Source organism: Haliotis cracherodii, unplaced genomic scaffold (assembly GCF_022045235.1).
Source record: "Haliotis cracherodii isolate W230 unplaced genomic scaffold, xgHalCrac1.p SCAF_6, whole genome shotgun sequence".
Lineage (NCBI taxonomy): Eukaryota > Metazoa > Mollusca > Gastropoda > Lepetellida > Haliotidae > Haliotis > Haliotis cracherodii.
Genome location: NW_027266319.1, coordinates 69,009,065 through 69,023,737, shown reverse-complemented (window position 1 = coordinate 69,023,737; position 14,673 = coordinate 69,009,065). Strand labels below are relative to the sequence as shown.

At 43.0% G+C, this 14,673-nt stretch overlaps 1 protein-coding gene across 1 annotated transcript; it reads left to right on the top strand.

Moving 5' to 3' along the window:
* The first annotated feature begins 232 nt into the window (after positions 1-232).
* Positions 233-11,987, top strand: LOC139445348 (cyclin-Q-like). The gene is made up of 6 exons (XM_071226480.1): positions 233-312; positions 2,224-2,321; positions 4,354-4,439; positions 8,281-8,413; positions 9,432-9,659; positions 10,938-11,987. Exons 1-6 carry the CDS (start codon positions 255-257, stop codon positions 11,022-11,024), a joined length of 690 nt encoding a protein of 229 aa, XP_071082581.1. The 5' UTR covers positions 233-254; the 3' UTR covers positions 11,025-11,987.
* Positions 11,988-14,673: the final 2,686 nt, after the last annotated feature.

The window sequence follows — 14,673 nt, the reverse complement described above, 5'->3', positions numbered from 1 at the left end:
GTTTTGTAAATTATTTCACAAAATATTCATTGTCCAGGATATGTTCAAAACTTCAAAGTAATTTCTCAACCACTGAATGCCAGAGTGGTTATAGCTGTCTGTCAAAGATAAATTCTTGTTTATGAGATCTGGTGACATAGATCCATACAGTTTCAGTTTCCACTTAACGATTTCTCCCATACTCGCGTGTTATCCTGGAGTTATTCTGAAAAGTTGGAATATTGTTAAAAAGTCCACTCGTGAAAGTTGAAGACATGACGGAAGTAGAAAAACGTGTTCATTTTCGCGTTGTGCGATTTATGACTGAATCAGGTAATGCATCACGACTGATGTAACGTTCACGGCAGGCTAACTCAGATGATACTTCATACATTTCAAAGCAGACTATCGTCTTGTAGGCTACAGCAACCAGACGACATCTCATGCTCGCAAAAGAAAATCGAATTTGGGTTATTAGATGACCAGTGTGGTAGACAAATTCCTGGCTAAGGCTTCGCCCGTATACCCCCCCACCACACACACACACACACACACACAAATATATATAATCAAAAGGATTGAGCGGCAATGCATACCTATAAAACAGTACAGTCGTCTCCCCAAAGACATCTTCTACAACCTCAAAGATGGAAAGGGGGGCGGTCAGGTAGCCTAGTGGTTAAAGCCTTCGCTCGTCACGCCGAAGACATGGGTTCGAGTCCCGACGTGGGTACAATGTGAACCCCATTTCTGGTGTCCCCCGTTGTGATGTTGCTGAAATATTGCTAAAAGCGGCGTAAAACCATACTCACTCACTCACTCACTCAAAGATGGTAACTATGTAGGCCCTACTGTTCGTTCTTAAACTCTGCTGCTGTGAAGCTAAAGTCAAAACCTTAGCAGATAAAACCATCTGTTCTCGAACATTTTAAACCATTTTCAAGACAAGCCTTAAAACAAAGGAAATGTTTGTTTGAACACTATTCTGTCATTAGGAACTCCGGAACTCCTTTGTCAAGTGTTATGTGCATATTGTCTGTGGATATTAAGATATATGGATCTGTTGTTGTTATTTGATTTTCTTTCTTAAATTTAAACTGCACAGAAATTATGATGGACTTGAAAGGCTAATGAGCAATGTTATAGCTTACATGTGGCATTAAATACTGTCAGATCAAGACTAAGACTTGAAACAAAATGGCCTCCAGACCAGTCTGAAGAAATGTTCATGATACAAAAAGTTTTTGCATCAAAACAACCTTTTTGAATTTGCGAAAGAACAACCTTGTAGAATTGTTTGTGACTTTAGTTCCACACACCACATGCACATCATTCAAATAGCATAATTAGAAAAAATCAGGTTAGATAGATTACTTTCAAACTAGTACGTCAAAAAATTCCAACTAATTGGAAAAATACTACTGATAATTAATGTGATATTAATCTTGCCTATTGCTTGGGCGTCAGTTTTAGGCGCAACCAAAGGTCTGTATAAATTCTATTAAGCAAAAGAGAGCAGGCACTTATTTTAGTGCAGTGTTCGAAATTGGTTCGTTTGTTAGTACCGTATTTGACGTAATAAGCGCCCAGGGCGCTCTCAAAATTAGAAATAGGGGGCTCTTATTAGAATATAATTTTGGTGCTTATTAGAGCGGGGCACTTATTTCGACGAATACGGTATATTTACTCCAAATCACAATATCCTGTTGCATTCTTGAAATAGCACTACAAAGATGAAGCGACATGTCACAGACTCTGTGAATCCGTGTTACTTGCGAACATTTTACACACTATACACATAGTGTTTTGTTATGCCTGGACTGACTGTTGGCATACATTCTGAAATAATTCACTTCAGTTGCATGTTGTTTTGAGAGCTGAGTGACTGTAGGTGAGACAAATACAATTCTGATTTATTAGCACTAATTGGTTACAAAGATCAATCGATGTCTATCTTTAAACCAGCACGGATTGATGGGAGATGGGTAAGTGTGTGTGGTCTAAAATTGAAATGGAAAATATCTTACAATGTTAAAATTATGGTAGTCACATTACTTAACGCGCCAACAGCAATACTGGTGACATACATCGAATCCATACCGGTATTATCTATACAACACAGGTTTTCCCACAACTAGAGAAATGTACCCACCTGCTGGCTATACCCAATTAGATTTCAGGCCTAGCTGAGTCCAAAGTTACAAATTTCTGATATATACATTTGTTTTCTGTTTGTCTTGGCAGGGGTGAAGCTCCACATCAAGAGCGTTCCCCTGGCAACTGCTTGTGTGTTGTATCACAAGTTCTTCCAGGAGAACTCACTCAACGACTATGATCCATATGTAAGTTGTATGTATAGGCTAGAAGATGAAGAGTTGTCTCCCTTAGTACATGTCTGCTTCTCAATTTCTTTGAAACTATACTTTGCCAAAAAAGAAACGCAAGAGTGATTTGAAGATGTATATTTTATATATCATATAAATAATCAACAATTTGCACACGTCATTCTCATTGACCCAGGTTCTAGTTGGATTTGTTTGTTGTTTAACGCCGCACTCAGCAATATTCCAGCTATATGAGGGCGGTCTGTAAATAATCGAGTCTGGACCAGACAATCCAGTACTTATTATCCAGAGCATCGATCCACGCAATTGGGATCAATGACATGCATCAACCAAGTCAGCGAGCCTGACCACCCGATCCCGTTAGTTGCCTTTTACGACAAGCATAGTCACCTTTTACGGCAAGCATGGGTTGCTGAAGACCCATTCTACCCCGGAATCTTCATGGGTCTGTTCTAGTTGGAACACACGGAACAGTAGATTTCCAAGGTGAAGGTCATCTGTTCTCAATATCTTGTATTGCCCCCATTAGAGTTCAAAACTGACTCTGAGAGTGTGAGTTTGAATCCCAGATGTGACTCAACCCAAAAATTACTAGAACACGAAAAGTACATAAAGAATGTGTTATCCCAAATGTAACATTGTGTAACATTTGTTACATTTGACCTCTTTCTGAAATGTGATTGTGTATTCATTATGATGCATCTTAATTCTACGGAAGCCTTTCAGAGCCATTTTTGTTTTTTTTGTTTTTTTCGATACTCTCTTGAAATGTCAAGAAACTAAGTTGAAATTTCAAGATACTATCTTGAAATTTCAAGATACAGAAAGTGAAATTTTTAGATACTATCTTAAAATTTCAAGATACTAAGTTGAAGTTTCTAGATACTGTCTTGAAATTTCAAGATACAGAAGTTGAAATGTCGAGATACAAAAGTTGATACTATCTTGAAATTTCATCTTAGTATCTTGAAATTTCAACCTAATATCTTGAAATTTCAAGATACAGAAGTTGAAATTTCGAGATACTATCTTGAAATTTCAAGATATTAGGTTGAAATTTCAAGATACTAAGATGAAATTTCAAGATAGTATCAACTTTTGTATCTTGAAATTTCAACTCAGTATCTTGAAATTTCAAGATAGTATCGAAAAAAAATATTTAAAAAAATGGCCCTAAATGGCTTCCGTATAAATCAGACCATTCCACTGCTGGCTCTGGTGTGGCATCATAAGCAGCTCGTATATACATGTACTTATTATCATTACAGTTGAAACTTTTAATCCATGTTTCACGATCTGTATTAGCCTAACAGTGATTCTATTCTGATTTCACCATACACAATCATACTAAGTGTTGAATTCTTCACCTAATACAAATAATAGACTTTAGATGCTCATTTTCAACCGACGTTGCCTCCATGAAACCCCAAACCTGACAGCCATAGTTCAAATATTGGTGATATTAGCGATTTGAAGAGTTAAAAATGTTGATCCACCGAAGTGAAAGGATTAATATTCAATATATATGTCGTTTGTTCTGTCAATGTTTTATGAATAGGGATGGGTATTGGAGATTTAAAGTGTATCACAATAATTTGCAAAGCACAAGGCCGTATTGCGATACGTATCACAATATATTGTATAATTCTAAATTTTTGATTCAGAAGCAAACTAATACATTAAGGTGTCAACTGAAGTTCATAAATGGAACAAAACAAGATGCTGGTACAACATAATGTTTTACTCATTAAAAAAATACGCAGCCATCTTGGGGCCCCGGATGCTCAGCATATCAGTGGCGTCTGTGCACTGGGTGGTAGTGTTTTTCTTCAATATTTTGGCGCAGTGGGGTAGTCTAGTGGTTAAAGCAATCACTCATCACGCCAAAGACCCGGGTTTGATTCCCCACTTTTGTACAGTGCGTGAAACCCATTTCTGGTGTCCCCTGCCGTGATATTTCTGGAATATTGCTGAGAGTGGCGTAAAACCATACTCACTCACTCACTTCTTCAATATTTGTTTTTCCCAGCTGATTGGCACCACCTGTATATACCTGGCCGGCAAAGTGGAGGAGGAACACCTGAAACTGAGGGATGTCATCAACTCATGCTACAGGTAGGCAGGTGTAGTCATCAACTCATGCTACAGGTAGGCAGGTGTAGTCAGGTGTAGTCATTAACTCATGCTACAGGTAGACAGGTGTAGTCAGGTGTAGTCATCAACTCATGCTACAGGTAGGCAGGTGTAGTCAGGTGTAGTCATTAACTCATGCTACAGGTAGGCAGGTGTAGTCAGGTGTAGTCATTAACTCATGCTACAGGTAGGCAGGTGTAGTCAGGTGTAGTCATCAACTCATGCTACAGGTAGGCTGGTGTAGTCAGGTGTAGTCATCAACTCATGCTACAGGTAGGCAGGTGTAGTCAGGTGTAGTCATTAACTCATGCTACAGGTAGGCAGGTGTAGTCAGGTGTAGTCATTAACTCATGCTACAGGTAGGCAGGTGTAGTCATCAACTCATGCTACAGGTAGACAGGTGTAGTCAGGTGTAGTCATCAACTCATGCTACAGGTAGGCAGGTGTAGTCAGGTGTAGTCATTAACTCATGCTACAGGTAGGCAGGTGTAGTCAGGTGTAGTCATTAACTCATGCTACAGGTAGGCAGGTGTAGTCAGGTGTAGTCATCAACTCATGCTACAGGTAGGCTGGTGTAGTCAGGTGCAGTCATCAACTCATGCTACAGGTAGGCAGGTGTAGTCAGGTGTAGTCATCAACTCATGCTACAGGTAGGCAGGTGTAGTCATCAACTCATGCTACAGGTAGGCAGGTGTAGTCATCAACTCATGCTACAGGTAGTCAGGTGTAGTCAGGTGTAGTCATCAACTCATGCTACAGGTAGGCAGGTGTAGTCAGGTGTAGTCATAAACTCATGCTACAGGTAGGCAGGTGTAGTCATAAACTCATGCTACAGGTAAACAGGTGTAGTCATTAACTCTTGCTACAGGTAAACAGGTGTAGTCATCAACTCATGCTACAGGTAGTCAGGTGCAGTCATCAACTGATGCTACAGGTAGACAGGTGTAGTCATCAACTCATGCTACAGGTAGGCAGGTGTAGTCAGATGTAGTTATCAACTCATGCTACAGGTAGACAGGTGTAGTAATCAACTCATACTACAGGTAAACAGGTGTAGTCATCAACTCATGCTACAGGTAGACAGGTGCAGTCATCAACTCATGCTACAGGTAAACAGGTGTAGTCAGATGTAGTTATCAAGGCATGCTACAGGTAGACAGGTGTAGTAATCACCTCATACTACAGATAGACAGGTGTAGTCATCAACTCATGCTACAGGTAGACAGATGTAGTTATCAACTCATGCTACAGGTAGACAGGTGTAGTCATTAACTCTTGCTACAGGTAAACAGGTGTAGTCATCAACTCACGCTACAGGTAGTTAGGTGTAGTCTACAGGTAGACAGCTGTAGTCAGATGTAGTCATCAACTCATGCTACAGGTAGGCAGGTGTAGTCATCAACTGACGCTACAGGTAGTCAGGTGTAGTCATCAACTGATGCTACAGGTAGACAGGTGTAGTCATCAACTCATGCTACAGGTAAACAGGTGTAGTCATCAACTCTTGATACAGGTAAACAGGTGTAGTCATTAACTCTTGCTACAGGTAGGCAGGTGTAGGCAGGTGTAGTCATCAACTCATGCTACAGGTAGGCAGGTGTAGTCATCAACTGATGCTACAGGTAGGCATGTGTAGTCAGATGTAGTGATCAACTCATGCTACAGGTAGACAGGTGTAGTCATCAACTCATACTACAGATAGACAGGTGTAGTCATCAACTCATGCTACAGGTAGACAGGTGTAGTTATTAACTCATGCTACAGGTAGACAAGTGTAGTCATCAACTCATGCTACAGGTAGACAGGTGTAGTTATCAAATCATGCTACAGGTAGACAGGTGTAGTCATCAACTCATGCTACAGGTAGACAGGTGTAGTCATCAACTCATGCTACAGGTAGACAGGTGTAGTCATCACCTCATGCTACAGGTAAACAGGTGTAGTCATTAACTCTTGCTACAGGTAAACAGGTGTAGTCATAAACTCACGCTACAGGTAGTCAGGTGAAGTCATCAACTGATGCTACAGGTAGACAGGTGTAGTCATCAACTCATGCTACAGGTAGACAGGTGTAGTCAGGTGTAGTCATCAACTCACGCTACAGGTAGTCAGGTGTAGTCATCAAGTGATGCTACAGGTAGGCAGGTGTAGTCAGATGTAGTTATCAACTCATGCTACAGGTAGACATGTGTAGTAATCAACTCATACTACAGGTAGACAGGTGTAGTCATCAACTCATGCTACAGGTAGACAGGTGTAGTCATCAACTCATGCTACAGGTAAACAAGTGTAGTCATCAACTCATGCTACAGGTAGACAGGTGTAGTCATCAACTCATGCTACAGGTAGATGTGTAGTATTCAACTCATGCTACAGGTAGACAGGTGTAGTCATCAACTCATGCTACAGGTAGACAGGTGTAGTCATCAACTCATGCTACAGGTAGATGTGTAGTCATCAACTCATGTTACAGGTAGACTGGTGTAGTCATCAACTCATGCTACAGGTAAACAGGTGTAGTCATCACATCTGAGTTTGACGTCAGGGCACAGCCATTGATACCTGTCAGAACAGTCACTGAGTTTGACGGCAGGGCACAGCCATTGATACCTGTCAGAACAGTCACTAAGTTTGACGGCAGGGCACAGCCATTGATACCTGTCAGAACAGTCACTGAGTTTGACGGCAGGGCACAGCCATTGATACCTGTCAGAACAGTCACTAAGTTTGACGGCAGGGCACAGCCATTGATACCTGTCAGAACAGTCACTAAGTTTGACGGCAGGGCACAGCCATTGATACCTGTCAGAACAGTCACTAAGTTTGACGGCAGGGCACAGCCATTGATACCTGTCAGAACAGTCACTCAGTCACTGAGTTTGACGGCAGGGCACAGCCATTGATACCTGTCAGAACAGTCACTAAGTTTGACGGCAGGGCACAGCCATTGATACCTGTCAGAACAGTCACTAAGTTTGACGGCAGGGCACATCCATTGATACCTGTCAGAACAGTCACTAAGTTTGACGGCAGGGCACAGCCATTGATACCTGTCAGAACAGTCACTGAGTTTGACGGCAGGGCACAGCCATTGATACCTGTCAGAACAGTCACTGAGTTTGACGGCAGGGCACAGCCATTGATACCTGTCAGAACAGTCACTAAGTTTGACGGCAGGGCACAGCCATTGATACCTGTCAGAACAGTCACTAAGTTTGACGGCAGGGCACAGCCATTGATACCTGTCAGAACAGTCACTAAGTTTGACGGCAGGGCACAGCCATTGATACCTGTCAGAACAGTCACTAAGTTTGACGGCAGGGCACATCCATTGATACCTGTCAGAACAGTCACTAAGTTTGACGGCAGGGCACAGCCATTGATACCTGTCAGAACAGTCACTAAGTTTGACGGCAGGGCACAGCCATTGATACCTGTCAGAACATCTTTCCCACCATCAATGGGAAGTGTTTCTGTGGGATGGAATGTCATGAGTGTACAGGACTCTCTAATCCTAAAATGGTGGGGATTCATAACGATATCTTTTAGTACTCTTCATGTGCTGGCTGAAGTATTCTATTATATGAGTTGTCTCCCTTTGACCCAGTGGTTAAGACATTTATGTTTGTGATAACTCTTTAGTTTCCAAGATGTAGTCATCATCTTGTCTGTCTGAACATGCACGCACACACGCATCGCATGCACCTGCCACAGAGTTCAGAAACCGGTCATCATTCATTCAACTACCCATCCACTCTACCACCCACCAACCCACCCACTTTGCCACACATGCATCCACTCTACACCCTCACTCTGCTTCCAGGACCCTCCACAAAAGCAAGCCCCCCCTCGAGCTGGGGGACACCTTCTGGGCACTGCGGGAGTCGGTCGCCCATTGTGAACTCTTCGTGCTTCGGACACTCAAGTTCAAAGTCGTCTTCTCTCACCCCCACAAGGTAGATATACGTTTCTGTAACCCCTGGAGATATAACCTGTTGGGATTGCGGGGACAATATAGGTCCCCAGCGACCTGTGCTTGTCCTGTGGGGATTCCAGGATAGAATATAGGTCCCCAGTATCCCACACTTGTCTCCCTGTGGGGATTCCAGGATAGAATATAGGTCCCCAGTATCCCACACTTGTCTCCCTGTGGGGATTCCAGGATAGAATATAGGTCCCCAGTATCTCATGCTTGTCTCCCTGCAGGGATTCCAGGTGAGAATAGGTCCCCAGTATCTCATGTTTGTCTGCCTGTGGGGATTCCAGGTGAGAATAGGTCCCCAGTATCTCATGTTTGTCTGCCTGTGGGGATTCCAGGTGAGAATAGGTCCCCAGTATCTCATGTTTGTCTCTCTGCGGGGATTCCAGATGAGAATAGGTCCCCAGTATCTCATGTTTGTCTGCCTGTGGGGATTCCAGGTGAGAATAGGTCCCCAGTATCTCATGTTTGTCTGCCTGTGGGGATTCCAGATGAGAATAGGTCCCCAGTACCTTACAATTGTCTCCTGTCAGGATTTTCCAGTGTAGAATTCATCCCTTGCAGCCAAAGCTTCTCATGCTACTAAATGGATCGGATGGCCAGGCTCGGTTGCTTGGTTGATAGTGTGTCATCGTACAAATGGCGTGGGACACTGCTCATTATTATCATCACTTGTTTGTCTCATGAGTATTTAATTATTTACAGACAGTCATCATGTAGCAGGAATATTGTTGATCTCGGAGTTAAAGAACAAACAAAACTAAATCGCGACATTTGAAGTTGAGATATGTTAGCATGAAACATGATTTGGTGTGTGACTTATCTATAACGTTACATCACATTTGGGACACCTAAGTCAAATGTAGAGGAATTTATCTTGACTAGTTGTAAGACTTTGTCGGCTCCTGAAGTATTGTTACAAACACAATCTGCCATGTGGATCACCAGGAATAAACTTATTTTGTGCTTGAATAGAATCTTTCTTTTCTTTTCAGTACATGCTGCACAACCTCAAGTATCTGCAAGACTGGTTTGATCCCTACAAGTGGGAGGCAATGCCAATAGCTAGAACAGCCTGGTCACTGCTTCGGGACTGTTACCATGGCAACATGTGTTTGAAATACAAGCCACAACACATGGCAGTGGCTGTTCTCTTCTTTGCCCTCCAATGTCATGGTGCCGAGGTGCCGTATCACAAGTACGCTGACACACCATGGTGGCTGGTAAGTTCTGTTGTACACCCTCCATTGCCATGATGACGTGTACAAGTACGCTGACACGCCACGGTGGGTGGTAAGCTCCCAACTCGGGCATAAAACAACATTCGCTCCCTTGGGCATAATACAACATTCACTCCCTTGGGCATAATACAACATTCACTCCCTTGGGCATAATACAACATTCACTCCCTTGGGCATAATACAACATTCACTCCCTTGGGCATAATACAACATTCACTCCCTTGGGCATAATACAACATTCACTCCCTTGAGCATAATACAACATTCACTCCCTTGGGCATAATACAACATTCACTCCCTTGGGCATAATACAACATTCGCTCCCTTGGGCATAATACAACATTCGCTCCCTTGGGCATAATACAACATTCGCTCCCTTGGGCATAATACAACATTCGCTCCCTTGGGCATAATACAACATTCACTCCCTTGGGCATAATACAACATTCACTCCCTTGTGCATAAAACAACATTCACTCCCTTGGGCATAATACAACATTCACTCCCTTGGGCATAATACAACATTCACTCCCTTGGGCATAAAACAACATTCACTCGATTGGGCGTAAAACAACATTCGCTCGATTGGGCATATAACAACATTCACTCCCTTGTGCATAAAACAACATTCACTCCCTTGTGCATAAAACAACAGTCGCTCGATTGGGCGTAAAACAACATTCACTCCCTTGTGCATAAAACAACATTCACTCCCTTGTGCATAAAACAACATTCACTCCCTTGGGCATAAAACAACATTCACTCCCTTGGGCATAAAACAACATTCACTCCCTTGGGCATAAAACAACATTCACTCGATTGGGCGTCAAACAACATTCGCTCGATTGGGCATATAACAACATTCACTCCCTTGTGCATAAAACAACATTCACTCGATTTGGCATAAAACAACATTCACTCCCTTGGGCTCAAAACAACATTCACTCCCTTGGGCAGCAATAGAAACTGACATTTTTAGTCCACTATTCCTTATAATGATAACATTTAGCAAAACCCTTAAAATGGCAAATTTCTCCTAGTCCTTATGATACCTTAAATATTGGGTAGTGTGGCAAGGACAACAGGACTTGTGCCAATTTCTTACGCTATGGGCATAAAACAACATTTACTCGATTGGGCATAAAAGAACATTCAATCCCTTCGGCCAGCTCCAATGTACTAAGAAAATGTAGCCGTGTTCATCTGACACTATCTACATAAGTCTGCCTCCTTCACTAGAATCCTAACGGAATGTTTCAGGTGTTTGCTGAAGACGTCACTCTGGACATAATCAAGACGATCATCACAGACATCATTGCCGTGTACGAACTGGAGAATACTGTCTGATCTACAGCACAGACATCATTGCCGTATACGAACTGGAGAATACTGTCTGATCTACAGCACAGACATTATTGCCGTGTACGAACTGGAGAATACTGTCTGATCTACAACACAGACATCATTTGCCGGGTACAAACTGGAGAATACTGTCTGATCTACAGCACAGACATCATTGCTGTGTACGAACTGGAGAATACTGTCTGATCTACAGCACAGACATCATTGCCGTATACGAACTGGAGAATACTGTCTGATCTACAGCACAGACATCATTGCCGTCTACGAACTGGAGAATACTGTCTGATCTACAGCACAGACATCATTGCCGTGTACGAACTGGAGAATACTGTCTGATCTACCACACAGACATCATTTGCCGTGTACGAACTGGAGAATACTGTCTGATCTACAACACAGACATCATTGCTGTGTACGAACTGGAGAATACTGTCTGATCTACAACACAGACATCATTTGCCGGGTACAAACTGGAGAATACTGTCTGATCTACAACACAGACATCATTTGCCGGGTACAAACTGGAGAATACTGTCTGATCTACAACACAGACATCATTTGCCATGTACGAACTGGAGAATACTGTCTGATCTACAACACAGACATCATTTGCCATGTACGAACTGGAGAATACTGTTTGATCTACAGCAGACATACTGTGTCTGAGTGGGGTATTCATGTTAAACCGCGGCATGATATCTCAGTGTGCTAGCACTATAAACTCGACATTAGTCCGGTCTAGAACAAGCGCTCACGCACGCACGCACACAGTGTGCATGCACCATGTTCACGTCGCTATTTAAGTGCAATAACCTTGACCGTGACGTTAAACCTCATTTCACCTTATCTCACCTTGGCTGGTCAAAGCCAAAACAGCCATTGCCACCGTCAAGGAAAGGCTTGGCACCAAGGGCACTTCTAGGAGTTGTCTCTTTCTTTTGACAGATTTTAACATGGCCCTACTACCACCAGTAACCCTGACATTGACCTTTGCACTTTTACCATGCTCTTAAATATCTTCTCCTCTGACACTGCTTGACTGATTTTGGCACTGAAATTTGGCATGCTGGATGCTTCTTATTAAGAAATCTTGTTAACATCAAATTATTTTTGTAAGTTATTTCTTTATAAACATTTCAAAAAATAAATTTTACGAAAAGGTTTTAACCTTGTTCTTAAGAACCATAGGGCAAAGGGCTTGATGTTTATGTGAATGTAATGTCTGTTGGAAGATCCAAGTTTGTTCAAGGAGTCACTGTCCCGCATGTTGTCAAAGTTATGTAGTGTTTCTTTTTCACAGAATCTTTTACACCCAGTTTTCTTTAACTCACTTGGGATATTTCTGTAGCAAAATAAGGTGTCAGAAGATTGTTGCTTCATAAGAGAGGCGAGCTACAGAGTCTTGTGGATCGAGTTTGTAGAAATGTGAAGAATGATCATTGGCCATGTACTAAGAAAAGTTAACCATATATCTCCATATGTGACAGACCTGTGAAGATTCCGGGGTAAAATAGGTCATCAGCAACCCATGCTTGCTGTAAAAGGCGACTATGCTTGTCGTAAAAGGCGACTAACGGGATCGCTGTCTGGCTCGCTGACTTGGTTGATACATGTCATTGATCCCAATTGCATGGATCGATGCTCATGATGGCAATCACTGGATTGTCTGGTTTAGACTTGATTATTTACAGACCGCCGTCATATAGCTGGAATATTGCTGGGTGCGGCGTTAAACAACAACAAACCAAACCAAACCAAATCCATATGGGACTGTGTGAAGAACAGGTGAAGTTATCTCCCTTTGTATACAGCAGCAGCAGTAGTACTAGAAGCCAGAGGTCGGACACACATTGCACAAGGTGTGTGATATCGAAGTGAGTCAGTCACGTCACAGCATTCATTCACTCCCAGTAAGGGAGTATATTTATCATCCAGAAAGTCTTCCACAGAACTAGCATCATAATGCTTTGCAGACCATGGTGACATCATCGTCAAGCCTCAATGTTTAAACTTTTATGAACTTGTGTTGATAGATTTGATATCAAAAGACACTGGTGAGATTCTCTATGTGTCCGAGCAGCCACACTCTTGTGAGGGCAGAGTTTATGGTCAACATTGTAGACATCCTGTGACATTGTGGTCCATGTTTTGTGTATATTTGTACAAATCATTAAATGATATTTTCTCATGAATGGGTTAGTTTTTTCTTCAAATAATTTTGAATGGAGTTTTCATTTCAAGATTTCAAAATTATTACAATAAACATGTTGAAAATATTTTATATTACTCTGGGGACCTGCCCAGGTCTCTATTGGTTGTGGGGACCCGGGTTCATATGGGTCCCCAGCTTGCTATTGCTTATAGGGACCTGGGTTAGGATTGGTCCCTAGCTCTCTATTGGTTGTCACACTGTTGGGACCTATACTATCCCAAGTCTGCACAGTGTGACAAGCAATAGAGAGCTGGGGACCTATACTAACCCAGGTCCCCACAAGCAATAGAGAGCTGGTTGTTATAGGTCCCCAGCTCTCTATTGCTTGTGGGGACCAGGGTTAGCATAGGTCCCCAGCTCTCTATGGTTTGTCTTACCGTGGGGACCAGGGTTAGCATATGTCCCACTGCTTGTCTCACTGTGGGGACCTGGGTTAGTATAGATCCCGAGCGCTCTATTGATTGTGAGGACCTGGGTTAGCATAGGTCCCCAGATCTCTATTGCTTGTGGGGACCAGGGTTAGCATAGGTCCCCAGCTCTCTGTTGCTTGTCTCACTGTGGGGACCTGGGTTAGTATAGATCCCCAGCTCTCTATTGCTTGTGGGGACCTTGGTTGGTATAGATCCCAAGCTCTCTATTGCTTGTGAGGACCAGGGTTAGCATAGGTCCCCATCTCTTTATTGCTTGTGAGGACCTGGGCTAGCATAGGTCCCCAGCTCTCTATTGCTTGTGAGGACCTGGGTTAGCATAGACCCCAAGCTCTCTATTGCTTGTGAGGACCTGGGTTAGTATAGGTCACCATCTCTCTATTGCTTGTGAGGACCAGGGTTATCATAGGTCCCCAGCTCTCTATTGCTTGTGGGGACCTGGGTTAGCATAGGTCCCCAGATGTCTATTGCTTGTGAGGACCAGGGTTGGCATAGATCCCCAGCTCTCTGTTGCTTGTCTCACTGTGGGGACCTGGGTTAGCATAAGTCCCAAGCTCTCTATTGCTTGTGGGGACCTGGGTTTGTATGATTGCCCCAGCTCTCTATTGCTTGTGGAGACCTGGATTGATTAAGGTCCCCAGCTCTCTATTGCTCGTGGTGACCTGAGTTAGTATAGGTCTCCAGCTCTCTATTGCTTGTTGGGACCTGGGTTAGTATAGGTCCCTAGCTCTCTATAGCTTGTCTCACTGTGGGGACCTGGTTTGGTATAGGTCCCGAGCTCTCTATTGGCTGTGGGGACCTGGATTGATTAAGGTCCCCAGCACTCGATTGCTTGTGAGGACCAGGGTTAGCATAGGTCCCCATCTCTCTTTTGGTTGTGTGGACCTGGGTTAGCATACATCCCCAGCTCTCTGTTGCTTGTGAGGACCAGGGTTAGCATAGATCCCAGGCTCTCTATTGCTTGTGTGGACCTGGGTTAGCATACATCCCCATC